General features: G+C 52.6%; 2 protein-coding genes across 22 annotated transcripts; one reads left to right on the top strand and one right to left on the bottom strand.

Moving 5' to 3' along the window:
- On the top strand, nucleotides 1-17,306 carry ADGRE5 (adhesion G protein-coupled receptor E5). 4 transcript variants are annotated; one of them, XM_021080714.2, is made up of 20 exons: nucleotides 29-142; nucleotides 3,407-3,457; nucleotides 3,969-4,088; nucleotides 4,638-4,793; nucleotides 8,013-8,144; nucleotides 9,773-9,919; nucleotides 10,373-10,519; nucleotides 10,606-10,652; nucleotides 10,774-10,851; nucleotides 12,736-12,913; nucleotides 12,994-13,101; nucleotides 13,269-13,492; nucleotides 14,034-14,228; nucleotides 14,967-15,158; nucleotides 15,335-15,570; nucleotides 15,702-15,768; nucleotides 15,913-16,004; nucleotides 16,093-16,261; nucleotides 16,348-16,452; nucleotides 16,537-17,179. In XM_021080714.2, exons 1-20 carry the CDS (start codon nucleotides 103-105, stop codon nucleotides 16,564-16,566), a joined length of 2,514 nt encoding a protein of 837 aa, XP_020936373.2. In that variant the 5' UTR covers nucleotides 29-102; the 3' UTR covers nucleotides 16,567-17,179.
- On the bottom strand, nucleotides 17,277-26,048 carry DDX39A (DExD-box helicase 39A). Of its 18 annotated transcripts, none has more exons than XM_085012648.1 (13): nucleotides 25,940-26,048; nucleotides 22,596-22,773; nucleotides 21,554-21,765; nucleotides 21,296-21,423; nucleotides 20,112-20,204; nucleotides 19,555-19,738; nucleotides 18,920-19,126; nucleotides 18,713-18,831; nucleotides 18,258-18,389; nucleotides 18,061-18,170; nucleotides 17,813-17,957; nucleotides 17,525-17,672; nucleotides 17,277-17,428 (listed from the first exon to the last, which is right to left on the bottom strand). In XM_085012648.1, the coding sequence occupies exons 7-13, from the start codon at nucleotides 18,957-18,959 to the stop codon at nucleotides 17,412-17,414; spliced, it is 711 nt and encodes a 236-aa protein (XP_084868774.1). In that variant the 5' UTR covers nucleotides 18,960-19,126; nucleotides 19,555-19,738; nucleotides 20,112-20,204; nucleotides 21,296-21,423; nucleotides 21,554-21,765; nucleotides 22,596-22,773; nucleotides 25,940-26,048; the 3' UTR covers nucleotides 17,277-17,411. The 18 variants fall into 18 exon arrangements, with proteins under 18 accessions (XP_084868774.1, XP_084868769.1, XP_084868778.1 ...); XM_085012643.1 differs by having other exon boundaries at nucleotides 19,066-19,126; XM_085012652.1 differs by lacking the exons at nucleotides 22,596-22,773; nucleotides 25,940-26,048 and adding exons at nucleotides 22,833-22,882; nucleotides 23,905-25,712.
- Between the last annotated feature and the right edge of the window lie 1,215 nt (nucleotides 26,049-27,263).

Raw genomic sequence — 27,263 nt, 5'->3', positions numbered from 1 at the left:
TAAAGGCCCGGCGGCCCTCGAGAAAGCCCGCACAGCTGCCCAGCCTGGGGACACAGAGCAGCCCTGCCTTGTCACCTGCTCCCCCCACTGGCAGCTCAGATCATGGGAGGCCCCCACCACGGCGTCTTTCTCCTCTTTCATGGTGAGAATTTCGGGGCCCTGTTGTGGGGCGGGACAGGCAGCGAGGGAGCCCCTGGCAGCAGCTCTCGGTGTCCAGGCGTCCTCTTCCCCGTGGAGAAATGCGCCCCAGGTCGCTCTGGGGCCAGCCTCGGAGGAAGCCGCATGGCCAGGCGGGCACTGAGGGCACGTGGGGAGAGGGGCTGGCAGTGCCGGGCACCTGCACCCAGTGGCAGGATTCCCCAGACTGCTCTAAGAGCCTTCCCTCTCTCCCAGAGAAATCTCTGACCTCTTTACTGGAGCCACTTTGCGGGGTTGCCCCTGAAGTGGGAAAACTGAGGTTTGGGGAAAGGAGAGGGGCAAAAACTAAATGCGGGAGCCCCGCGGACAGCTGCTCTTAACATCGGGCATAAGGGGATGCTGGGGGGCTTGGAGGCCGGGAGGCGGGACTTCTCCACAGCGGAGGTACCCCCATCACCTCCCACACTGTCTCAGTGGCAGGGGCAGCCCCAGAGAAGACCCTCATTCTTGCTCTGGAGACCCAGCTGGGAGCCAGCTGTGGGTTGAAAGGAGTTTTTGCCCTCTGAAGGTTTGAACCTGACTTTTACTATGACTTCCCCTGGGCCTCCCTTCCCGCCCCACCCAGGGTGGCTCTAACGGTTATCTGGGCAGCTCGTTGCCTGAGCAACCAAACAACAAAGAGAATGAAGAAATGGCATTTGGGGTACCATCCAGAGTTTCCCCAGGCCACAAGGGCGGGGGTTCCCTGTGATGACCCTGTGGGCAGCAGGCGTGAACTCAGTGGCCCTGGGCGGGCTCTAAGCAAGGAATTGGTGTCTATGTGGGGCACACTGAGCAGCTGGGGCGGGGGAAGGGGGGGAAGGCGGTGTGTTACTGGAGCCAAATCTGGGAGCCCCTGAGTCTCACTTTCCACCTCAGCAAAATGAGGCAAAACCGCTCTTTACTTTATAAGGTTGTGTTAAGGGTTAAGTGAGTGCGTATACAGGAACTATTCCTGGTTTGCAGGAAGAATTAAGTAAACACTATTATTGTTATTATTACTTCACTGGTGGGTCTGAGGGGTCCTTAGCTGGAGGAGCAAAGAGAGGATGACTGCCCCGCCCCCCACCCCAGGAATCTTACTGCTTGGGGCTGGGCAGGGGGAATGCAAACCAGATGGAACTGGGAGAAGACCAGCAGCTCCTCTCTCGGCTCCTGTTTGGGAGAATTCCAAGGACCCAGATGAAGAACTCCTGGTCTAGGAAGCCTCCGTGGTTGGAGAGCAGAGCCCAGCCTAGCTCTGGCAGAGGGCAAAGTGCACAAGGCACAAAAGAGCTCTCCCACCCCCCCACCCCCCCCGCAGGGTCTGGGGACCTTGACCTGCTCCATTCCACCTTCTTCAGGCTAACTCTGTTCACTAGATTCTTCCTGAGCCTTTTCTGGGCTCCAGGCCACAATCTGTCCAGCTGCAGGATGGGCACAAACACAGCCAACCTCCTAGGGTAGTTGCGAGCATAAAAGTTGCTACTGGGGATTTTAGGGAGCTGGGGACGAATCAGCCCAGGTCCTCTCCTATCAGGCAGGAAAGGTCATTCCTGCAAAGAGGAACCAGGCCCTGGCTGAAAGGGATATGAACCAAGCCCTATGAAGAGGAAGAGGAAGAGAGAAATCCTTATGGGAGGGAGAGGAGGGCATGCCAGCCTCAGTTTACCCTGGCTGGGAGGGCTTCTGGGAGTGGCTCTCTGCTCTCTGCCAGTTTGAAGGGTATCAAGTTTGGACCTAGGGGCCGAGTGGGCAGAGGACCCTCCATTCTATACCCCCACAGCCCCTCAAGCCATGCTCACAATGACAGACCCCAGAATTCCCCTGGGAGATACCATCAGGGGCAACAGAGCATGAGTCATCCCTTCCCTTGGCCCAGGAAGTGACTCATTCCTGCCCTTCCTCCTGGCCCCCATCCCTCCACCCACTGCCCCCTTTTGGGTATCCCTGGATTATTGGGGTCAGTGCTGCTTCCCCACATTCCCACATGGGCAGGGACTGGATGCCTCCCCTCTCCACCTGCTGGGCTGCCCTCCTCCCTCCCTCCCTTCCCCTCTGTTTCCATCTCCCCGCCCCCACTGTTTTTCTTTATCAAGCTCTCAGTCTCCATATCTCTGTGTCTCTGTCCAATCTTTGCCACTTCTGTCTCTCTCTTTCTGAGTTCCCTATTTCTCTGTCCACCTCGCTGCACCACTGTCTTAACCTCTGCCTCTCTCTTTGTTTCTCTCTCTCCATTTATCTCTCCTTGTCTATCTCTGATTCTCTTTCTTCCTCTCTTCATCTCTATTTTCTCTCTATTTCTTGTCTTTTTTTTTTTTTTGGCCATGCCTGCGACACATGGAAGTTCCTGGGCCAGGGGTCAAACCCAAGCCACAGCAGTGACCCTAACCACTCCAGTGACAATGCCATATCCTTAACCCACTGAGCCACCAGCGAACTCCCTCCATCTCTTGTCCTCTTGTCTGTCTCTCTCTGGTGAACTGTGATAAGATCTCCATCTCTAAACCCTTTGATGACTTGAGGAGGACTCCCAAGACAGATCCTAAGAGTGGGGTGCCCCTGAGCTGCAGGAACAGCTGGGGAGGAGAAACCCATCCAGAAGCACCCCCAAGAGGAGTGTCTTCCTGTGTGCAAAGGGCCCAGAGTGAAATGTCACTACTGGGTGCCAAGACAGCCATAAAGGCTGACATGTTGTAGATGTGGTGTGCATGTATCTGTATCCCCGAGGAAGGTTGTGGGGGCTGGAGGAGCTTAGATTCAGAGGTGAATCTGAGAAAACTACCTGGTCTAACCACCTCATTCTCACCTAAAGAAATGATGATGACAGTAAACACATTGACACACGAGGCGATATTAATTCTCACACTGCTCTAGGAAATGGGTCCCGCCATCATCCCCATTCTACAGAAGGGGAAATTGAGGCTCTGAGAGGTGAGGTAACCAGATCACAGTCCAGGATTTGAACAGGCGCCACCTGGCTCCAGTCTGTTTACTGAAATGCTGCCTCCACAGCCCACAGGCCAGTGGGAACCAGGATCCCTTTGGCGCCTGGGCCCCTTCCCCATCCCTCAGTTTCTGAAACCCACCCCCAGGTGACAGGTGGCAGACACCCTGGCTGTGGGTATTGGATTCCAGGGAGATGCCACCTAATCACTATATCCTTGAGCCACGGACAGAGCCCAAGCCTGGGAGGGGCCAATAGCCCCCTTCTCTCAGTTGCTTCACTCTCTCCCTCTCTCTATTCCAGTGCTGTGTGTCTCACTGACTCTGTCGGAAGTTGGAGCCCAGAGCACCAAGGGTGAGTCTGCTGGGAACCACTAGATCCACAGCCAGAGCTTGGGGAAGGATCCCTAGACCCTCACACCCAACCCTCAGTCCAAGCGGGAAAGAGGCCCCCAAACGGGGAAGGCCAGGATCGTGCCTCCCATCACCCACTTCTCTAGACATGACCCTGTCTCCCTCTCCAGCTCCTAGCTCAGCCCTCATGTTCTTTTCTTTTTATTTTGTTTTATTTTATTTTGTCTTTTTAGGGCCATACCTGCAGTGTATGGAAGTTCCCAGGCTAGGGGTTCAGTCAAAGCTGCAGCTGCAAGCCTATGCCACAGCCACAGCAACGTGGGATCTGAGCCAAGTCTGCAATGTGCACTGCAGCTCACAACAACGCTGGATCCTTAACCCACTGGGCAAGGCCAGGGATCAAACCCATATCCTCATGGGTACTAGCTGAGTTTATTACTGAAAAGCCATGATGGGAGTTCCCAGCCATCATGTTCTGACCATGGTTTCTATCTCTACATCTGTCCCCACAGCCTGTGCTCGGTGGTGCCCTCTAAACTCCTCATGTGTCAACAGCACTGCCTGCCGCTGCAATCTGGGATTCAGTGCTTCATCTGGGGAGGTCTTCACCAGCCCCTCGGACAGTTGTGATGGTACAGTGACCTAGTGGTGGTGGAGGGACAAGCAGAGATTATGGGGTACAGCCCAGTGCCCATGGGGGATATGGGTGTTGGTTGGGAGCATTCAGCTTTTGTCCTCAGGACCATCATCAAGGACAGGAAAATAAAAGAGAAAGGAAAAGATACGAAGATGGAGAGATAAGAAGTGAGTAAGCATGGCTTCCTGGAGAGAGAAGAGCTGGGTGTCCAGGAGTCTGGAGTCTGTGCCTCAGTTTGTGTTTCCAGGACTGGGGAAGGGGATGCAGAGCTTCTACCCACCTCCCACTTTGGCACTTTCCACTGTGTCCAAATCTGGGGTGTCAGCCAAAGAGCCAAAAAGAGCAGAGCTGATTGTACAAGCTTCAGGAATGGCTTGCTCCAGCTGCAGTTCAGCCTCAGCAGTATTGCCTGAGAGAAATTGTTTCTAAAAAGACACTGATTAAGCATCAGGACAGATGTTGGGGAGTCAGGTAGGAGATGAGGATCTCTCCCTCGAAGGAACTCATGCCTTTGGGAGGTGACCCTTTCCCTGCTCTGTTTCAGATATCAATGAGTGTGCACCACCCACAACCGTGTCCTGTGGAAAAAATGCAGATTGCCAGAACACAGAAGGGGGCTACCACTGCACATGCGTTCCAGGATACGAGCTTGCTTCTGGGGCACCAATATTCAGAAATGAGAATGAGAACACCTGTCAAGGTAAGAATGACCCTGCATCTTCCACCTCTCCATGCATGAGGTTCAGGGTCACCAGAATCATTGCTACAGCATCCAGAGGGTGTCACGCCCAGGTCTGAGTTGGGACAGATGTACCTGTGCCTGTCCCACCTGCACAGAGAGAGAGGGTGACATAAGCCAAGAACACAAATCCTGACTTTGCCACTGTGTGTGTGTGTGTGACACTGGCCAGGATACTTGTTCAGAAGTCACTGTTAACATGTGAGATGTGATATTATTGTGATTTTCTGTTTTTTTAAAAAAGAATCCCTATCTTTTACAAATAAAAAAACAAAAGGAGCTTTGCCTCTTATTAACTGTGTGACCTTGGACAAGTCACTTCACCTCTCTGTGCCTCAGTTTACCCATCCGTAAAAAGGGGGCGACCAATGGTGCTTACCCCACAGAGCTGCTTGGAAAGCATATGAGATCACAAAGCACAAAACAGTGATGGTAGTTGGGTTTTTAAATTATAATCATTATGATCTAATGTACCTTCTCCAGGATGGGCATCCCTGGGGGAAGCTTAGTGAGCAGCTGTCCTGGTCCAGTCTCTCAACAGTGACCCAGGAGGAGCAATGCCTCCACACATCACCAGGCTTTGCCCACTTTCTGGGGGGAGTAGATGGGCAGGGAAAGAGGCAGATGGAGCCTCTTTCCAGCAGTGGGGCAAATAGGAGCCACAACTCCAGTAAGGGGTCCAGAGGGGGGGTGTAGAGCTGAATACTGAGGATGGGGATGGGAGGAGAGTGAAGGTGAGAGCTGAGGAGGAGGCTGAGCCCAGGGTCCAGAAGACTCTGAGGAGGGCCCACAAGCCGATCCTGCTGCAGAGAGATGAGCCTGAAACCTTGGTCCCAGCCCCTTCCCTCCTGCTCTGTGGAGGGAAGGCAGCAGAGCCTCCTGGTGGGAGTCCAGAGGGGACCTGGATCTGTGTGAGGCACTGCTGGTCCATGGGGGCCTCTGTGGGTGATTGTTGTACTTGAAACTTGCAGCCTGGGCAGAGCTTTCCCCTGAATTGGAAAAAGGTCCCTCATCTCCAGGTGAACATTGTATGTCTGGGGAATGGGGGGTGAGCTGCTTTTCCTCCCCCACTTGCCCCCTTGGCCAGACACCCTTGTGCAGTGAGCAACCTGCACAACCGCACATGGTGGTCATAGATCCCATGCAGTGTGCCTGGACTGGGGGTGCTGCCCATCCACTGTTGTGTGCCCCTGCAGAGACATGGATGAACAATAGGGAGGTGGGAGAGGAACCTCCCCGCATCTCAGGGTGCGTTACAGGGAGAGAGTAGCCTGCTGGTTTCCCACTTTCTCAGGCATCAGAGGAGTGTTCTGGCTACCTACCTAGTTTCCCAACCCTCTCTGAACCCCAAGGCTCAGAACCCTCTACAGAGGGTCACTTCCAAATGTTTAGAACACTTCCACCGCCACTTGGCATTTATTTGTATAAAACAAAAGAGGGTATCCATGAGGGTGCAGGTTCCATCCCTGGCCTTGCTCAGTGGGTTAAAGGATTCCACATTGCAATGAGCTGTGGTGTAGGTCGCAGACGCAGCTTGGGTCCTGCATTGTTGTGGCTCTGGCACAGGAACTTAGCCTGGGAACTTCCATATGCCATGGGTACGGCCCTAAAAAGACAGAAGAAATAAAAGAGAGTATCTCAGAGCCCCTGGGCCATGGTGGACTCTGGGACACTATCCTGAAACGTGGGATGAGGGAGGTTCAAGGGACCAGCAATCTGCCTGAAGAAGATGCCTCCTGGCATCCCAACCCCACTTCTCAGCTGTTCAGCTTTCCATATAGTTTCCCTATGCAAAGCTCTGCCCTGACCCTCCCCAGTAATTTCAGTTCATGGGTCTGAGGCAGCTCTGATGACTGGAGCCTGGGAGGACGCTGTATCAGAGGTGGAGGCAGTAACAAACATAACATCGACCCCTCAACCTATTGGAAGAATCAGGTGAATTAAGAGGCTTCCATCTGGACTAGAGAGGCTGTCACTGGGGACCACTGCTCCTGGCCCGACCCTCTGCTGAGGAGATCAACCCAGGCCCCACGATGACTCAGACCACCTGGGGACTGAAGATGGAGGCTGAGACCACTTGGCAGTGTCCACAGGTCTACATCCCTGGTGGAAGCAGAGATGACAAAAACTCCTGCCACCTATCACCCATGAGTACCTGCTCCCTGTTCCAGCTACTCAGCCCTCACCCACCGCACGCCTTGCTCGGATGTAGATTCTCACCACTTCCTGCCAGTCCAGGCGATGCCTTCATGGGAATCAGGAAAAGACACCTTGGAGCTCCCATCGTGGCTCAGCAGGTTACAAACCTGACTAGGATCCATGAGGATGTGGGTTTGATCCCTGGCCTCGCTCAGTGAGTTAAGATCCGGCGTTGTCATGAGCTGTGGTGTGGGTCACAGATGCAGCTCCGATCTGGCATTGCTGTGGCTATGGCAGAGACTGGCACCTGTAGCTCCAATTTGATCCCTAGCCTGCGAACTTCCATATGGCACAGTTATGGCCCTAAAAAAAAAAAAAGAAAAGAAAAGAAAAGGAAAAGGCACCTTCACAGCCCTAAGGCTGCCTGGTCACATCAACCCCACCGTCCAGCATGGCTTGGTGCCCGCTATCTGGCAGCCCTGGCCTTTCATCCTCATTTTCCATGCCAGTGCCCAAAAATCTCATCCTTGAGTGGCTTGGCTCAGGGTGGGTCTTGTTCCATCTTCATGGAGCTGGAGTTTCATTAGCATGGATGGGAGAGTGCTGTCACCAGGATCACCAGGACTCCAAGGAGAAGTCAGCTGGCAGACCTGGCCCTGCTGGAGTCAGGACAAGATCCATCACTGGGGTCCAAGATGGGCCCTGCTCAGGGTCCACAGCATTTCCCCTGCACTTGACTCGCAGAAAGGCATACCCTCGCCTTTGTCCAAATCCTCAGGCTGGGATACAGACAGCCGTGATGTCCCCACCCGAGCTGGGAGCTGCCCTAGAGCTGGCAGACAGGGAGGACTTGGGCCACTTCTGGACAACAGAACATCTGGGCCACTGTGCTCACCCGTGTGATTTAGAAAAGGCACCCACTCACCAGGGGAGAGAAAATGGGGCCTTCTGAATGCTTCTATGCCAGGAAACATGGCCGACCCCCAGTTGGAAGGCTGTCCACAGCAGCAGGCATCCATTACCTTCTCCTTCCCCTTACAGACGTGGACGAATGTCAGCAGAAACCAAAAATCTGTAAAAGTCGCGGCATCTGCATCAACACCCAGGGCAGCTACACCTGCCAGTGCCCACCCGGCTTCAAGCTCAACCCAAGGGACCCGAAGCTGTGCACAGGTAGAGGCCCCAGGAAGCCAGTGAGGCCAGACTGGAACTGGGGAAGGAGCCAAGGCCGTTCCTGGAGCCAGAGGAGGAGGGAGAATTACCTCAGGTTCCCGCAAGGCCAAGAGCCTGCTGAGGTCCTGCCCAAGGATTCGCCTCCCGGAAAGGTCCTGCCACAGGCCGGGGAGGTGGTGGAGGCTTCTGAGCCTGGAGTTCCTTTGTGGAATCCTCATGAGCACACTTTATTTTTATTTATTTATTTTTTTTCCCACTGTACAGCAAGGGGATCAAGTTATCCTTACACATATACATTTTCCCCCACCCTTTGTTCTGTTGCAATATGAGTATCTAGACATAGTTCTCAATGCTACTCAGCAGGATCTCCTTGTAAATCTATTCTAAGTTGTGTCTGATAACCCCAAGCTCCCGATCCCTCCCACTCCCTCCCTCTCCCATCAGGCAGCCACAGGTCTATTTTCCAAGTCCATGATTTTCTTTTCTGAGGAGATGTTCATTTGTGCTGGATATTAGATTCCAGTTATAAGTGATATCATATAGTATTTGTCTTTGTCTTTCTGACTCATTTCACTCAGTATGAGAGTCTCTGGTTCCATCCATGTTGCTGCAAATGGCATTATGTCATTCTTTTTTATGGCTGAGTAGTATTCCATTGTGTATATATACCACTTCTTCCGAATCCAATCATCTGTCGATGGACATTTGGGTTGTTTCCGTGTCCTGGCTATTGTGAATAGTGCTGCAATGAACATGCAGGTGCATGTGTCTCTTTTAAGTAGAATTTTGTCTGGATATATGCCCAAGAGTGGGATTGCGGGGTCATATGGAAGTTCTATGTATAGATTTCTAAGGTATCTCCAAACTGGTCTCCATAGTGGCTGTACCAGTTTACATTCCCACCAACAGTGCAGGAGGGTTCCCTTTTCTCCACAGCCCCTCCAGCACTTGTTGTTTGTGGATTTATTAATGATGGCCATTCTGACTGGTGTGAGGTGATATCTCATGGTAGTTTTGATTTGCATTTCTCTTATAATCAGCGATGTTGAGCATTTTTTCATGTGTTTGCTGGCCATCTGTATATCTTCCTTGGAGAACAGTCTATTCAGGTCTTTTGCCCATTTTTCCATTGGTCGATTGGCTTTTTTGCTGTTGAGTTGTATAAGTAGCTTATATATTCTAGAGATTAAGCCCTTGTCCATTGCATCATTTGAAACTATTTTCTCCCATTCTGTAAGTTGTATTTTTGTTTTCTTTTGGGTCATGAGCACACTTTAGACCTCACTTCTTCCTCATCTGTCACATTCTCGCAGAGGAAGCTGTCACTTCCTGTTCCCAGAAAGGGAACCTCCATCCAGGGCCCAGGAGGGAGCAGGCAAGGGTCCTTGGTGGGGAAGGCCAGCCCCCAGGACTCAGTTTCCCTCCTGGTCTCCCCCACATAAGCTGGGGACTCTGGTCCCTGTCTCACCCATCTTCCAGGGAGGCCACCATAAGGTGCCTTGAGGGTGAAGTTGAAGGTCACCAGGTGATGGCGCCTGCCATCACAGTGGGGTCCTTGACACTAGGCAGTGAGAAGTGGGTAACATGAGAAGTGGAAGGGAGGCCTGACCCTCTGGCTTTGTCCTCAGATGTGAATGAATGTACCCCGGGGTCAAACCCATGTCACAACTCCACCCACTGCTTCAACCTCGTGGGCAGATATGAATGCCGCTGTCGCCCTGGCTGGAAACCGATTCCTGGGTCCCCCAACGGCCCAAACAACACCATCTGCGAAGGTTCAGAGCTCGATACCCTACTTCTGGAGACCCACACTCAAGACATCTCATCACATATTCAGTGGCACCCACACCAACCAGGCAGAATGAACACTGTGGGAGTCCTGCTGTGCCTGGCATTAATTCTTTTGAGGCTAAACATGGACAGAATTGGGGGTTCTCGGGGAAGGAGCTGGGGTACTAAAGAAGAAGGTTCCAAGGCAGCAGCTAATTACAAACCGGGATGAAGATAGTTCAACCTTTTCACAACCTGTATATCTGTATGGGGCTCACCTGCTGTGTGTCAGCACTCTGCACACTTCCCATAATTCACTTCAGCATCTGTCACTCAAGGATATGGAGTTACCAGCTGGCATCACCTCCTGGAGCGGGGAGGGGTGCTAATATAGGGAAAAGGGGGCAGGGCCAAGAGAGGGGCCTCGTCAGGGCTGACTCCCTTCTTTGTGTCTCCAGATAAGGACGAGTGCAGCTCCGGGGAGCATAAGTGTCACAACTCCACCATCTGCACCAACACTGTGGGTTCATATGCGTGCCACTGCCGCCGAGGCTGGGTGCCCAAACCCGGATTCCAGAATAAGAAAAATACCACCGTTTGTGAAGGTACTTGTCCTGACCTGACCCCAGACCCTGCCCACAACAAACGCGACACTCCCACACCTAATGAATTGCTGTCCTGTCCCCCGCAGAGGTCTCCTTCCCCACCTGGACGCCACCCCCTGGAATCAAGAGCCAGGTGAGTGGCCCCCAGCAGAGACCAGGAGGCAGGAAATCCCTCCACCCAGCCCACCCTGTCCCCAAGTGCTCCCACCAGGATGAGGCTCTCTGACCCCCTACCTCCTTGCTTCTTTCTCCAGAGTCTCTCCCTTTTCTTTGAAAGAGTCCAGAATATGCGCAGAGACTTCAAGGCAGACTTGACCCAGAAAACCATGAAGGTAAGGGCAGGTGGGGTGCTTTGGGGATGCTTCAGTGTGAGCGGAGACAGCCAAGCGTGGGGCTCTCGTCAGAGAAACAATGTGTCTGTGTGCAAAATATACACACACCATACATTACACAAACACAGACATACATCCATACCCCAGAATGTACATACACATACACACACTCATTTGAGAGGGATAAAATGGCAACAGACTGGAGCAGATGAGAATTTCACTGTAGACCCAGGCCACAGTGTTCAAATACGCCCCACCCGGCCTGCTGCCACTTCCTGCTGTGTGACCTCAGGTGAGTGACTCTCCCTCTTTGGGCCTCAGTCGCCTCACCTCGTAAAGAGTGCCTGCTGGATTTCCCATTGTGCCTCATTGGGTTAAGACTCCAACATAGTGTCCAGGAGGATGTGGGTTTGATTCCTTGCTTCGCTCAGTGGGTTAAAGATCTGGCATTACCCCAGGCTGCCAGCATAGGTCACAGATGTGTCTTGAATCTGATGTTGCCATGGCTGTGGCATAGACCTCAGCTGCAGCTCTGATTCGACCTCTATCCTGGGGAATCCCATATGCCTCAGGTGTGGCCATAAAAAAATTTTTTAAATAAATACATAATGCTTACTTCATACAGTTGGTGAAGAGGTTTAAATGAACTAACAGAAGTCAGGCTCAAAGAACAGTGCTTGGCACACAGTGTAAGCGCTATATATAAGTTCTGGCATATGTGCTTAGCCTGGTGAATCCCTAAAAAATAATACATGAACCCCTAAAAGTAATAATAATTTTTTTTCTTCTTTTTCCTAAAAAATAATAAAATTTTAAGCATAAAAATTAAGCAAAAATATGAGACCTGGAGTTCCCGTTGTGGCTCAGTGGTTAACGGACCCAACCCATAAGGACAAGGGTTCGATCCCTGGCCTTGCTCAGCCAGTTAAGGAGCCAGCATTGCTGTGAGCTATGGTGTAGGTTGCATATGCAGCTCAGATCCTGCATTGCTGTGGCTGTGGTATAGTCTGGCAGCTACAGCTCCAATTTGACTCCTACCTGGGACCCTCCATTGCCACAGCTGCGGCCCTTAAAAGACAAAAGGAAAAAAAGAAATATGAGCCTCTTATGTCATAAAATTTTCCGGTAGCTACAGGTTTTTTTGGCGGTCCCCATGGAATTTCCTATACCAGGGATTGAACCTGCACCACAGCAGCATCCTAAGCCCCTCTGGTGGATACTTAATCAGTTCTTCCACAAGGGAACTCCTCCAGGAGCTACATTTTTTTTTTTCTTTTTTGGCTGTCCCGCAGCATATAGAGTTCCTGGGCCAGGAATCAGATCCCAGCCACAGTTGCGACCTAAGCTACAGCTGCAACCTAAGCTATAGCTGCAGCAACACTGGATCCTTAACCCACTGTGCTGGGCCAAGACACTGCTGATCCTTTTGTGCCACAGTGGGAACTCCTACATTTTTTTAAATATAAAAGTAAAAGATAAATAAAAATTAAATTAAAAGGTAAAAGTAAAGAAGTGAAATTCATGTGAAAATTGCATTTAACCCAATAGATCCGAAATATTACCATTTCAACAGAGAGCGCATTTCAAGTGCTACCTGTGGCTTGTGGCAACTGTTCTGGGCAGCATAGACTTAGAACAGGGCCTGGTGTAAAGCCTGTGCCTGATAAATGTAAAGTGCTGTTACATTATGCACACAGGCATAGATGCAATCCACTCAATCCCCTTACTTGTCTTCTGGCTACTGCAACATCAGAGTGATTGCCCTGTGTCTGTGCCCGAGGGAACCAAGGTGGTTTTCCGGTGTGTATCCCAGTAGTGGGGGCAAGATAGGGGGAGGTGAATTTGTTGTGCCATGACCCAGCAGCTGTCACCCATCGCTCTCAGGACCTCATCGTGTCACTGGATGACCTGCTGAAAACCCCCGGAGATCTGGAGGCCCTGAACCTGTCTTCCAGGCACCAGACAGCCACCAGCCTTCTCACAGGCCTCGAAGAAATCCTGAGGACACTGGGCAAAGCCTTCTCTAATGACTCCTTCACCTTCTATTCCCCTGGGGGCACAGGTGAGACCTCGTCCTGCCCCACCCCCACTCCTGGCCCTGCCATACCCTGAACCCCCTGATCACCACCCCTCTCCCCTCAGTGCTGTCTCTAGTGGTCCAGGAGCCGGGGAGTGGAAACATCACCGTGGGCCAGAGCCATGCACGGATGCTGCTGGACTGGGCTGTGGCAGCTGGAGCTGGGAAGTCTGGTAATGGCGGGGATACAGAGCAAGCACCTGAGGGAGAGAGGAGGAGAAGCTGGGGTGAGATACCATGGGGAGGGATTCCTGCATCACAGTGGACTAGTGAGCCTGAAAGAGATGATGGGGCCCTGGAAGAAGCAGAGCAAAAGGTAACCAGTGTGACTGTCCCCCAGACCCCACCGTGGTAGGGATCCTCTCGATCCCGAACATGCAGAAACTGCTGTCCAACTCCTCCTTGGACCTGGACTTGGAGAAGAAAGCTAAGTTGGAAGAGTGCTATGAAAATTCTGTCCACGGCGCCCAGCTCAGGCTTCTCTCCGCTGTGAACTCGGTCTTTCTGAGCAACACAAACACAGATAAACTCGACTCCCCCGTCACCTTTGCCTTCTCCCATCTTGTGAGTCCTAGGGTGGGGAGAGGACATTAGCCCTACTGCTCACCTATCTCAAGGTCACTGTGGTCCCTCTGTGGCTGGTCTTCATTCCCCCACCCACTCTGCTCCTTCCTTAAATGTATCTCAGGGCCTTCGCACTTGTTGTGCCCTCTGCCTGGGACACCTTTCCCCTGCAAGATTCAGTCCTTTACTTCTTTCCAGTGTTTGTTCAAATGTCACCTTCTCTTCTAAGCCTTTCCTGATCTGCTTATATTATGTTGCCATCTGTAGTCACACTACACATTTCCCCTTTGTTTGTTCTTTTTCTCTCTTCCTTTCTTTTGTTTGTTCTTTGCTTCTTTCACATCTTCTAACATATTATCTAGTTTGCTTATTTATTAGGTTCATTGTTTTCCATCTGTCTCCCCCACTACTATTATCAGCCCTGAAGGGCAGGACTTGTGTCTGCCCTGTTCACTCCCATGTCCCCTGGCCTGGCACACACAGAAACTGCTCAGTAGACAACCATCAAACGAAAAGCATCCTTCTTTGTGTTCAATTCAAGCCTGGGACTCAAGAGCAGAAAGAGCACGGGCCACGGGAGGAGCGGATCTGTGCCTTCTGGAAGCATGACGGCAGCAATGGTGGACACTGGGCCACCTCGGGCTGCAGGATTCTGGGCAACGGGAATGATAGCACCACCTGCCAATGCAATCACCTGAGCAGCTTTGCCATCCTCGTGGCTCACTACAACGTGGAGGTGAGCAGCCGAGGGGCCACATGCAAAAACCTACTGGTGGAATGGTTGGGTTAGGCAAGACAGGCAGGTTGTTCTTGGCAGTACTGTCCAACTTATGATTGGGCAGCCCAGGTAGCCCTACACCACACCTCCCAGTCCCTTCCCTTGGACCCCCAGACCTCCACATGACCAAGTAACTAAATAGAGTAGCCTAGCACTGCAGGCCCTCCTCTGGCCAATGGCCCTCTGACTGCCCACCCCTAACCAGTTGTTAAATATCGCTGAAAGCTTGTGAGGGAGCACAGCTTTCTGTATGTGGCCTCAGAGGGATCCATAGATACACTGGGCCATGTGAATAGCTGGAAAGGGCAGAGTAGAGGAAGCTGATGGTCCAGGGCAAAGGCCCAGGACGGACAAAAACGTGGGGTTTTGATGCACTCATAGGTGTGGCTGGGTGTAGGAGGGGCAGGAGATGAGATGAGGAAAAATAGGGTCAGAGAGGTGGGCCTTGGGAAAGAAGGTTGCAGCCATTGAGGCTTCCCTGGGGACTTTCTCAGGTGAGCAGTCTGGGTATGTAGTGGGGAGGCCCATCTGGAGGACCCCTGATGCACCCGTGGGTGTAGGGACGGTGGTATCTAGGATGAGAGTCATACAGCAGGTTTACTTAGGTCCTGGGTGGGTCTACATAGAGTGGCCCAAGAGGGAGGTAAGAGGCCTCAGGGTGCTGATCAAGTCCCGCCCACCCCGTTCTGCATCTAGGACCCGAAGCTGGCCCTGATCACTAAGGTGGGCCTGTCGCTGTCGCTGGTCTGCCTGCTGCTATGCATTCTCACCTTCCTGCTGGTGCGGCCCATTCAGGGCTCGCGCACAACCGTGCACCTGCACCTCTGCATCTGCCTCTTCGTGGGCTCTGCCATCTTCCTGGCGGGCATCGAGAATGAAGGAGGCCAGGTGAGACTCGCCTGGTGGAGGGCCCCACTCTCACCTGAGTGCTAGGACCCCCTGCTGGGTCCATCAGCTGGCATTACAGCCTACACGGCCACACCCTGACTCTGCCTGCCCTTTGGCCACGGACCAGCCCACTGACGATGTCACACAACCCTCTGTCCCTCACCCCCGCCTCGCAGGTGGGGCTGCGCTGCAGCCTGGTGGCCGGGCTGCTGCACTACTGGTTCCTGGCTGCCTTCTGCTGGATGAGCCTCGAGGGCATGGAGCTTTACTTCCTGGTGGTGCGTGTGTTCCAAGGCCAAGGCCTGAGAAAGCGCTGGCTCTGCCTCATTGGCTACGGCGTGCCCCTGGTCATCGTGGTTATCTCGGCCATTTTTGCAGCCACCTACAAGGAAGGCTATGGCAATGCCCTCTAGTGAGTTCGGAGGTGGTGGGGTAACAACAGGAGGGCCAGGGCCTTGGGGGGGACACCCTGAGCCCCTGCTCCTCTCTGGCTCCACTTTGGTTTTGCTGGGTGCTAACTAGACTCCCCCCCTTCTCACTCAGCTGCTGGTTGTCCCACAAGCATGGCTTCCACTGGAGCTTCCAGGGACCTGTGACCTTCATCGTTTTGGTAACTGACCCATCTTCGGCCCCACCCTCCATTACACCCCCTCAAAACCTGAGGCCCTTGGCTCCACAGAGCCCCCCTACACTGGCTTTCTCCCTACAAGTTCCAAGGATGCCCCCTAACCTGAATTCTCTGCTCCCTGCCCAGTGCAATGCTGTCATCTTTGTGACTACTGTCTGGAAACTCACTCAGAAATTTTCTGAAATCAACCCAGACATAAAGAAATTAAAGAAAGCCAGGTGAGAGCAGGGGCAGGGAAGGGGGCTGACAGAAGAAATGGGTGTGTGAGGAAGGGCCCCCACGCTGCAATTGCCTGCTTCCCCGCAGGGTGCTGACCATCACAGCCATTGCCCAGCTCTTCGTGTTGGGCTGCACCTGGGTCTTCGGCCTGTTACTCTTTGACCCACGGAGCTGGGTCCTGTCCTACATCTTCACTATCCTCAACTGCCTGCAGGGCTTCTTCCTCTTCCTGCTATACTGCCTGCTCAACAAGAAGGTAAGCTATGGGACAGGGCTACAGGCAGTGCCAGACCCCTAGTCCTGGGGCCCTTCTCCTCCCGACAGGTAACCTGTACCCCACAGGTGAGAGAGGAGTACCGGAAGTGGGCCTGCATGGTCACCAGGAACAAGTATTCAGAGTTTGCCACAACCACATCTGCTTCCAGCTCCAGCCACAGTCAGACTCGGGTAAGAGCTGAGCCTGGGGTGGAGGTGCAGACCAAAAGGCACCTGGGCCCGGGCTCAGCTCTCACAGGGCTCCTTTCTCTCCAGGCACTCAGGCCGTCGCAGTCCGGCATGTGAAGGCATAGTTCTGGCCAGGACAGCAGCTCCTGTGGCCTCAGCAGCTTTTGCACATGCTGAAGACCATCCTCTCCTCTCCCACTGTTCTGCTCCCTCTGCTCTCCTGCCTTGGTCCCCATATGCACCGTGGAAAGGAGGGTGGCAACTGCCATGTGGCGCCAAACCCCAGAATAGCTGGCAAGGATGGAAAAGCTGGATCTACTAGGCCTGCTTCTGGCTGCCTCTCTGCTCCAGCCCCGCCAGGACCCAGGGTAGGAGCAGAAGCTGACCCATGGCCGCAGCCCCTTGCCCTGGGTACACCAGGCCCAGACTGAGGGCTCCTGTGCCCAGCCTGGTCCTTTCCCTCCTGTGTCTTTGCTACAGAACAAGAGGTCAGGGTGCTGGGACTCAGCTTCCCAGTTAAGCTAAGACTGAGGTCAGGGGTGGGAGAAGGGCAAGGCCCTTCCTGGCCCCTCACTGAGGCTCACGGTACAGAAGCCCACCTGTCCCCAAGACAGAGGGTTATCACTGTTGTGAAGGTTGTGGACATTGCATAATGTTTTTTTTTTTTTTTTTTATCTGTATAAACCTGTCAGTGTTGACACTTAAAATTAAATATCATGCTGATATTGAAGGTGGCACTGCTTGCTGGCTAGGGGCTCGCTAACCAGGCCCTTGGTGTCCATGAAATACTGTGAGGTGACAGAACACAGACACGGTGGGAGCCTGGCTTCCATAATAAAAATTTATTCTTACACAAATCTACAGTTTTTAAACAGTAAAAAGAAAGGCCCACTGTTGCCTAGAAAGAGAACTTGAAGCAGCACGTGGGATGCAAGGTGGCTCCAGGCCATCAGGGCATGTGGTTACCGGCTCTGTTCAACTGTAAGACACACACAAGGAGGCCAGTGAGGAGGGGGTGGGGGGGGGGAGAGAGGGCCCACCGCCATGGCCCCCCAGCCCTGTCTGAGCCACTTACTGTACGTGGAGATGTCAATTTCTTCTGGAAGCTCTGCCACATTCACTTCAAACCGATCCTGGACGTCATTGAGGATTTTGGCATCATTCTCATCAGACACGAAAGTAATGGCCAGGCCTTTGGTACCAAAGCGACCCGCACGGGCTACCTGCAGGAAGACAGGAGCAGGAGGTCAGGCCACAGAGACACAAACTGGGGAATGTGAGAACCAGCAGGGAGAGGTCCTCATCCAACTCCAACTGTGGGAAGGGGGCATTAGGGAGGGGACACCTCTGTCAGGCCACTCACCCGGTGGAGGTAGGTGTCTGAGTCCTCGGGCATGTCATAATTGAAGACAATGTTGACGCGCTCAATGTCCATCCCTCGGCCAAACAGATTGGTGGCTACCAGGATCCGCCGCTGGAAGTCCTTGAACTGCTGATAGCGTGACAGGCTGGGTGCAGGAGGAACAAGGGTTGGCCATCAGATACAAGGATCCCAGATGCTGCTCCCTTCCTAGGGGCCTGCCTGTGGCTTTGTAGGCGACAGGAACTCACCGCTCCTCCTGGGCCATGCCCCTGTGGATAGCAATGGCTGGGAAGTTCTGTTCCACAAGGAGCTGGGCCAGAGCCATGCAGCGCTGCACAGACTTCACAAATATCACCACCTGCGAGGGAGGGAGTGACAGTCAGAGCCAGAATCCCTCCCAAAGGCCCAGAGCCCCGGGACAGGCCAAGGAAGCAGGAAGTGTCACCTGGTTAAACTCCAACACATCCAGGAGGTCGAAAAGCTTGCGGTTCTTCTCACTGTCCTTCAGTTTGACATAGTATTGCTGCAGTCCATGTAGCGTGAGCTTGGTTTCGTCGTCCACAAACACTTCCATGGGCTGTGCGGGAAGAGGAGCAGGAAGGGGCAGGCAGGGCTTATTTCTTGGCATCCTGCCTGCCCAGAAGCTTCCAGGAGCAGACTCCTCTCTGCTCTACTTCCAGAGGACCTGCTGTACCCCAGTAAATACTTCTCTAACAGCTGGACCTAAGGACTGGTCTGGCTCAGGTATAGACCAAGCTCTCAGCTCCCATTCTGACAAGAGAAGAGGAGGGCTCTGTTGGCCTCCCAGCATTCTTGTGTCATGAAGACAGCGTAGCTGTCAGAGCAGCCAAGAGCTTGGACCCAAAGAATGCCAAAGCTGAGGTCCTGACCACTACTCACATCTTGCATGAACTTCCTGCAGACGGGCCGGATCTCCTTGCTCAGGGTAGCACTGAACATCATGCACTGCTTCTCGTGCGGTGTCAGGCGGAAGATCTCCTGCACATCCCGCCTCATGTCTGGGGGAGGGGGAGGCAAGAAACAGGTGGGTGTGAGCGCCCACCAGACCACAAACCCCACCCGAGACCAGATCAGGCCCCTCCCAACCTGTGCCAGGGAGTTGTTGGCACTGTGACGTTGGCACCATGACGAGGGCGGTGTGAGCGAGGACTGGCGGGAGGGGAGAGTCCCCGGGGCCTGAGGGCCCGGACTCGGGGTGAGCACAGGCGCAGGAGGAGCGGCAATCCACTTACACGCTGCCAGAGCGGAGCAGCCGTGCCAGCGCGCCTCGAGCCACACTTCAGGGAAGGGAGCCTGAGGCAGAGACAGCCGCTGGGGTGAGAGCTGCAGCTGCCTCCCAGGACACAAGCCCCATCTCCCACAGCCCTGTCAGGCCTCACTGAGGGCAGGCAGGGGCCTAGAACTAACCCAACAGGTGGTGAAACCATAGCACTCTGGGGACAATGTTGACATGTGCCTATACATGTTCCTTTGGGCCCCAGGGTCCCACTCAGCTTGAGGGGCAGAAGCAGCAGCAGGTCACTCTGCCAACACCAGAACTTTCCCAAAATTGTTTACAGGAGACCTGAGTGCCAGCCACCCACATGACCCCACTGTGGGGAAACCTCCAGGCTGTCCTGTCAGGGCCCACCTAGCTCTGGAGTGTGGGGATGCTTGCAAGGGTGGGGAAGGAGCGGCTGGGCAGGCCTTTTCAGCCCCCAAGGCGCAGCCAGGACACTCACCCAACTGCTCCAGCATCTTGTCACACTCATCCAACACGAAGTGTTTGACATTCTTCAGGTTTAGGCTCCTGTTCCGCACAAGTGCCAGGATCCGACCCGGCGTCCCCACCACGACATGGGGACAATTCTTCTTCAAAACTTCTTCATCCTTCTTGATAGAAAGGCCCCCAAAGAACACAGACACCTATGCAGGTGGAAAGTTGCTTTCAACCATCTGGTGGCCAAAAGTTCACCCCTACTTGGTGCCAACAGCCACTCAGCTAACAGCCCAGCCACCTCGGGCCTCAGCAGCCCCTCAACACCCCAGGCCTGATGCCCGAGGACAGAAGGCCTGACAGCCTGGCCCCAGCTCCACTGAAAAGCAGCCCCAGGGCTGGGACTGGCACAGGCCTCTGGGGGCCATACATAATTCATCAGGCTTTTAAGGAACATAAAACACCACAAACCTCAAAGGCAGCCGCTGAAGCCAAGCTTGGTTAACAATGGCTGGGCCAAAGCCGAGGCCAGTAAGGCTCCAGAGGACCACACCACACCCAACCCAGCCTGAAGGGACTCACCTTGACACTAGGCATGTACTTGGAGAAGCGCTCGTACTCCTTGCTAATCTGGAAGGCCAGCTCCCGAGTGTGGCACATTACTAGGACTGTCACCTGTGGGGTAGGTGGGGGAGAGGCACTCAAGTCCTTACCTGGCCAGAGTCCACATTAGTGCTTGTCCCTTCATAGCCCCTACCCTTCGGGCCACTGTAAGGCCCAGTCCAAATGCCTCCATCTTCTCACAGTCTTCACCTGCCACTCACTCCCTACACCTTCTCACAGCTACTCAGGTCTGTCCCCCATGCCAGGTCCTGCACTGATACCTTGATAAAAGAAGTTAGCCCAACCCAGCTAATGACATGTCCTGGGCTAACAGCTTCCTGAGTCTGCCCTCTGGTTGACCTGTGACCACCAAGGGGAAGGCTGCCCCTGCCTCCTGGCCCACAATGCCAACCCTGGCCTCCTTCAAAACCCTGCTCTCCTTGACCATCTACTCTAAGATCAGTAACAAGGACTCACACACCCACACACAACCAAGCATGTCAAGAATAGAACACCAGCATCCACCTAAATTATCCCCCAAAATAGTGGACTACAGTGATCATGACGAGAGAGGATAGCTATGGCCCATCAGCAATAACAGCAGGAACACAACCATGTTCAGTGCAATCCCACCTTCATAGGTGTGTACAATCTAGAAAAGCACATACGGAAATGACAACCATTTTGCTGGATGGTAAAATTGTGGGCACCTTTCAGTTTTTTTCTCTTGGCTTATCATTTTGGGGGGGATTTTGTTACAGCTAAGTACTGTACTTAATTGAAAAGTCCACAAAGAGGTGCTCCCATCATGGCTCAATAGAAACAAATCTAATATCCATGAAGATGCAGGTTCGGTCCATGGTCTCACTCTCAGTGGGTTAAGGATTCGGCATTGCCATGAGCTGTGGTGTAGGTGGAAGACACAGCTCGGATGTGGTTTTGCTGTGGCTGTGGTGTAGGCTGGTACTACAGATCTGATTTGATCCCTAGCCTGGTCTTTAATCTTGGGGTAGAACACGGAACTTCCATATGCCTTAGGTCCAGCCCTAAAAAGACAAAGAAAGGTACAGAAAAAGAACTCAGGGACAGGAATTTTTAATAAGAGGAGTCATGATTCCTGCTGCCTCAGTAGCTTGGGCCTAGGAGGGAGGGTATCCACCCACCTGTCCATTGACGGGCTCAATCTGCTGCAGGGTGGCCAGTACAAAAACTGCAGTCTTGCCCATGCCTGACTTGGCCTGGCATAGGACGTCCATGCCCAGGATGGCTTGTGGAATACATTCGTGCTGGACTGAAGAGAGAGCACATGAGCAATGAGAAATTGGATGTTCCCTCTGCACAGGCCCCTCACCAGATTGGGGAAGGGACCACAGTGAGGATGGTCAAAGGACGGCTTGGCGGGGAGGACCAGGGAGGCGTACCCTCAGATGGATGCTCGAAGCCACAGTCCACTATGGCCCTCAGGAGCTCTGGCTTCAGTAGAAAGTCCCGGAAGCCAGAGCTGTGGATAGAAACATAGGAACCCTTGACATCTTTCTTGGGGGGAGCTGGAGCATTCTCTGGAGGAGCCTGGGGCTCTTCATCTTCTTCATAATCCAGAAGCTCATTTTCCACATCCTGTTCCGCCATGACACTGCGAACAGAGGAAGAAGAGCTGGAGGAAGCAACTAACACTGAAATGCATGCAGGAAAACTCACAGAGGCTGCAGGCCCTCAACACAGGTCTGAGAGGGGTAAGGTGCTAGGGTCAGGTCTTACAGCTAGCATGGAAAGCCACCCTGCCAAGTGAGGCTAAGACTGGACGTAATCCTCCAATCCTGCCTTAGCTCACCCCCGACACTGACTCTGACTCCCACTCCCGCCGCCGATTCCAACAGCAGGTCCCACCACTCCATCTGTGTAGCACCTCCCAGCTTCAGCCTGTTGTGGCTAATCTCCACCACCCTCTGCCAAGCTACTTCACATTTCCCAGTGCCCTGCCAGCTACACCCACATGGGCTCTCACATCTGTCACCTCCAAGGGCCTCCCAATGCTCTAACTGAAATCCCAATTCCTCTTCACTTTCAACCCTCCTCACTGGCCCCACCCACCTCCCTCATTCCACTCCACCCTTTTTCAGCTTCACCTGTAGCATGTGGAAGTTCCCAGACATGTGGATTGAACCCACACCACAGCAGCAATCCTAGCTGCTACAGTGACAATGCCAGATCCTTAACCCACTGCACCACAAGGGAACTTCCACACCACCCCTTTCAACCCACCTCCAGCCTTTGTTTTGCTGCTGATATTTATTCATCAAGACCCTACCCCAGCTCAGGTTGCCCACCCACACCACCAGGAATGCACTGCTGCACTGCTTTCAGGTCTCTGCACAAATGCTTCCTTCTCAGAATCAAGGTCTCAATTCTGAAGAATAGCCTCAAACCACCAAGCCTCAAGGAGTCCCCCTCTCCTTCACTCACCTGAACTATATTGGGTGGGACACCCCAACCCCCCAGACCTGGAGATGTGGCTGCCAGGATGCTGGAGAGACAAGAGTTTGTGAGAGAGCAGTATCTGCTCAGGCCCAGCTGCTCCTGCTATTTGTTGTCTGCACAGGGGAATAATTAAGTGCTCTCATGAAAAGACCTCCCTTTGGGCCTGCAACCAATAAGAATACAGCTGAGATGGTAAACGGAATTAATACAAAGCTTGCTCACCTCCTGGCTTCATTTAATCCAGTATGTACAGAGCACCTACTGGGTACAGCCTAAAAGGGACCCAAACATGAGAATCCTGTCTTTTGAAGCTCCTCTTGTGGCTCGGCGGGTTAAGGACCCAACATAGTGTCGTGAGGATGAAGGTTCTATCCCTGGCCTCGCTCAGTGGGTGAAGGATCTGGTGCTAAGCTTTAGCTGCAGATGTGGCTATGATCTGGCATGGCTGTGGCACAGGCTGGCAGCTCCAGTTCTGATTCCACCCCTGGTCCCCCAGCCCAGGAAGTTCCATATGTCACAAGTGTGGCCATTTAAAAAAAAAAAAAAAGGGGAAAAAAAATAGAAAAAAGGAATACTGTCTTTTGTCCTCCTTGCTGCCGCCTAGCCTCCAGTGCAGGGGGTAGAAGTGCTAAAGAAGTCCCTCTTCTTGAGCTGGATGTTGGGGGTCCCAGGCCCAATTTCTAGCCCTTCTGCCACTCATTCTGTGTGACCATCCAGCCCCAGGGCCTTAACCACCTGTCTCTCTATGGACAATCTCTCCTCTCAACTCCAGACTCTAATATCTAGTTGCTTCTTTCACCTCTCCCCTTGCAGTTGAACTCAAAATGCCCAGAGCAAAACCCTGCATTTCTCCCTGCAGGCCTGTGTCCTCCATCTCAGAAAAGACAATTCCATTCTCCAAAATGGAATTCATCTCTCTCTTCTCTCCTTCCCATCCAACTAGCCAACAGATTCCACCAGGTTGATCTGCCCACTTCTCACCCCTGCTACCTTGCAGGTCTCAGGCTGCCATCACTTTTCAGATTGGAAAGGCTTTACCGAGATATTGATATACAAGTCACCATTTAAAAGGTATAATTCACTGGCTTTCTATAGTCAGAGACAGGTGAAATCACTGCCACAATCAGCTTTAGCACCTTTCCTCATGTCAGAAAGATTATATCCTTTAGCTACCATCCTATGCTCCCAACTCCCTCTCGCAACCATTAATCTTTCTTTCCTATGAATTTGCCTGTCTCGGATATTTCATATAATGGAATCATACTATATGACCCCTTGACTTTTTTCCACTCACATAGTGTTTTCGACGTTCATCTACCTTATAGCCATGTATCATTACATGTATCATCACGCCATTCCTTTTCAGGACTATGCAATATTCCTTTGTACTGCAACACCACAGTTGTTTATCCATTGTCAGCTGAATGCATTTGGGCACCATGATCTCCTCTGGATAATGCCAATAGCCTCTCATTGGTCTCCCTGATTTCCCTCCCCCACTCCCCTGCACCATAACCCCCTCATGCCCCTTCCCAGTAGCTACAGGAAGCCTATAAAAGCTAAGTCAAATAATGTCACTTCTCTGCTCAAAACCCCCAAAGATTCCCACTATGTTCAAAATAAAATTCAGAGTCCTCACCATAGCCTGTCAGGCCCCATACAATCTGACTCCCTCTACACTCAGACCTTTTCTCTCCCACTGCCCTCATGCACTAGCCTTGCTGCTGTGCCTCAAACATGCTTCAGCACCTTTGCACTTGCTGTTCCTACTGCCTAAAACAGGCCAGAACCATACTTCAGACCTCTTTTGCTCCAAAAAGGCATTTCCTGTTGACCCAAGTAAAAAAGGGCCCCCTTCCAGTCATACCACCCCCCTACCCAGCCCAGCACTTAGGACAGGGCCTGGCACATATCAGATAAGCAATACCCAGGGTTGAATGAATGGAACTAGAACCAAGGCCTCAAGGCAGAACTTAGGGGCTAAAATTAAAGCATTTATCCTTATCTGATTCATGAAAGAGCAATCTGACACCAGCACTGAGGAGTGGGAGATAGGATGGAGTCAGTCCCCAAGTAGCAGAAAGAATAAGAGCCAGGAAAGGCCAGTCCAAAAACCACCAGACCCTTTCTGAGAATGGACAGTAAGACTGGCTGCTTGAAGTAGAGGCAGAAGACAAAGCTGAAAGAGCTGGTCAGGCCCAGAGCATTTACATCTAATTTGCTAAGCAATAGGGAATCGCTGATTAGGTTTTTGAGTTTTGACTTGAATCAAGATTTGCTCAAGAGCAAGGTTATTCCAGAGAAGATGACGAGATCAGCAGTAGGGAAAACCTGACACCAAAAGAAAGAGGATCAATTGGGGTGGGGGCACTGTTAAGCAGGGGAAAAGAGGGTGGAACACTAGTGGGCAGGCCCAGCCCCTAGAAGATCCTAGGACAGAAATGTGCAAGAGTCACCTACTCTGGGCTTCAAACCTGAGTGACCAAGAGAAGATGGTGTATTTAAAAAAGAAAGAAAGAAACAACAACAACAGCAACAAAAAAGACAGTTTTTTGGAGTTCAAAGCCGTTTTGTTTTGATGGGGAGACAGAGTCTGAGACAGGATTTTCTAATGGTGGAGAGACAAGATCTAAAAGCTCAAAGTAAATTAGATCAAGAGAAGATTTAGCGGTGTAGTTATGCCCAAAAAGAGCGGTTAGGACAGCTGAGACCCCAGAAGCTGAAGAAGTTGAAAGCTGACACCAGGAAAAGTAACAACTCAGACTCGCGTGTGTGCCCTTTCAACCTCAAGTGCCCCCGGAGAGAATTTGTTCCCAACTGTAACATCTTTTTTGCCCTAAATCTCTGGACCCACGAAGCCGCCCTCTAAAAGGAAAGCAAAAAAGTAGATTTGGGGAGAAGGGAATTTCTCCTCGACTTGGAAGACCGTCTACAACCTCCAGCTTCTCCCACCGCTATCCCAGACCCGGGCGTCGCCCCCTGACCCCCTCCCCGAAATGCTCCGGGTCGCCTCCAACAGGGAGACTCTAGACTCTCCTCCAAGTCGGCCTCCGACTGAGGGCAGCCATGACTGCACCTTCCGGAAGCTAGCCCCTCACTCCTGGGGGCTAACGGCCGGTCCGCCCCTCGCGCATGCGCCCCAACGCCTAACGGCCGCCCACGCGCTCGCCGGACACCCCCCCCAACCGCCCCGCCCCGCCTTGTCTCGCGCCCCCTCCTCCTCCTCCTTCCCTCAATCCTTGGGTTATCCCCTCGCCCGCTCGCCCGCTCGCCCGCCCGCAGGCCCGACGTCTCCGCACAACGACCCCGCGCCTGGACCTGCCGCTCACCTGATTTCTCGTTCGCCTCCGCGTGCTGCGAGGAGTCTCCCGACTCTGGTTACGGGTCGCGCGGCCCGACTCCAGCGGTTCGCGCTTCCTGTCTCCGACGTCCGACTGCGGCTCTGGTCACTGGACTGCTGGCTTTTCATTCAAAAGAGGCGGAAGCGATGATTGGATTCTACGGGAGGCATCTGGAGGCTATTGGTGGAGAGAGAAAAGAGGGCGTGCCCCGAATTCATTGGTCAATCTAAAAGTAGGCGCCCGAGTGGGTGAGGCCGGCGTCTGCAAGCGCGCTGTCACCTGACAGGGGTTGTGGTCGCTGTGTGTAGTCGCCATATTTAGTACTGGCAACCCCAAGCCAAGATGACGGCTCTGGGGTGTGTGTGTCTCACCTGTAAGAAATGTGGGTCATGCGCCCAGCACAGAACTCAGTTTTTGAAGTGGAAATCGATCCACGGGCCTCCTGGTCCACTGGAGTGGAGGTTCTGAAAAGGTTCTGAGTAGACTTGAGAGCTTGGAGTGAGTCCCATGTGGAGAAGATATTTTGCACAAGCAGTGGAGAAGGGGCCCCCTCAGAGGCGTGGGTGTCAGAAATGGTCATAAGCCATAGCTCCTTGCTGAGAGTCATGTCCTTGGTCAGAGACTGCTTGTGGCCATGCAAGTTCAGGCCAAAAAACCGAAACCAGGATGTTTTTGTCATAAAACTTTTTTGTGTTAATTTTGCTTGTCCTCGTATTAAAATTCGTCAACCTTTTTCTCCCACCAGTACCTTACTGAAATAATGTTTATAGGAAAAAGAACAGGTCCAATAGTTTTGACAGTTGACATCCTAATGATAGTTTCCTCCTGAAGATGTGGAATATTTGCCATCAGCCCAGAAATTTTTGTTATGCCTCTCTCAAATCAGCCACACCTCTTCTACACACTCCCATCAGGCAACCACTATGTGGATTTCTACCACTAGTTTTGTCTGTTCCTGATTTTCTTCTAAATGGAATCATGCAATAGACTTGATACTGAATCCAAATTTGCTCTGCTTGCCACACAACAGGCTAATAAATTCAGAGACAAGTTGCTGGGGCAAGGAATAGCGACTTTATTCAAAAAACTAGCAGCCTGAGATGATGGCAGACCAGTGTCTCAAAAAACCATCTTGCCTCAGTCCAAATTCAGGCTCTTTTTATACAGAGGAAAGAGAGGGGAGGGGCCAATGGTCACTCACTAACTGTCACCTATTTGGGGGAAGGGCTCATTGCAAAGCTGACCAGTGGCTGAGCACGGCTACTAAAGGTTTCTCACTTACAGACTGTATATTTTGTATCTGGCTTCTTTT

The sequence above is a fragment of the Sus scrofa genome, chromosome 2 (assembly GCF_054392235.1).
Source record: "Sus scrofa isolate SSC_HxYL_T2T_F1_AM1 chromosome 2, Sscrofa_HxYL_maternal_Yorkshire_Landrace_v2.0, whole genome shotgun sequence".
Taxonomy (NCBI): domain Eukaryota; kingdom Metazoa; phylum Chordata; class Mammalia; order Artiodactyla; family Suidae; genus Sus; species Sus scrofa.
Note: the sequence above shows the minus strand (reverse complement) of the source record. Positions and strands in the feature narration are given on the sequence as shown.

What these genes read in the sequence shown, in the direction of transcription:
- ADGRE5 (XM_021080714.2), top strand. Translation starts at nt 103, where the DNA reads ATGGGAGGCCCCCACCACGGCGTCTTTCTCCTCTTTCATG. An exon ending in TGACCCAGAAAACCATGAAG is followed by an intron (nt 10,852 to 12,735) that starts GTAAGGGCAGGT and finishes CATCGCTCTCAG; the next exon opens with GACCTCATCGTGTCACTGGA. An exon ending in CCAGCCACAGTCAGACTCGG is followed by an intron (nt 16,453 to 16,536) that starts GTAAGAGCTGAG and finishes CTTTCTCTCCAG; the next exon opens with GCACTCAGGCCGTCGCAGTC.
- DDX39A (XM_085012637.1), bottom strand. Translation starts at nt 24,123, where the DNA reads ATGGTGCAGGGGAGTGGGGGAGGGAAATCAGGGAGACCAATGAGAGGC. An exon ending in ATGAACGTCGAAAACACTAT is followed by an intron (nt 22,883 to 23,904) that starts GTGAGTGGAAAA and finishes GGTCCCTTTTAG; the next exon opens with GCTGTACCCAGTAGGTGCTC. An exon ending in GGCATGGCCCAGGAGGAGCG is followed by an intron (nt 17,958 to 18,060) that starts GTGAGTTCCTGT and finishes TCCTGCACCCAG; the next exon opens with CCTGTCACGCTATCAGCAGT.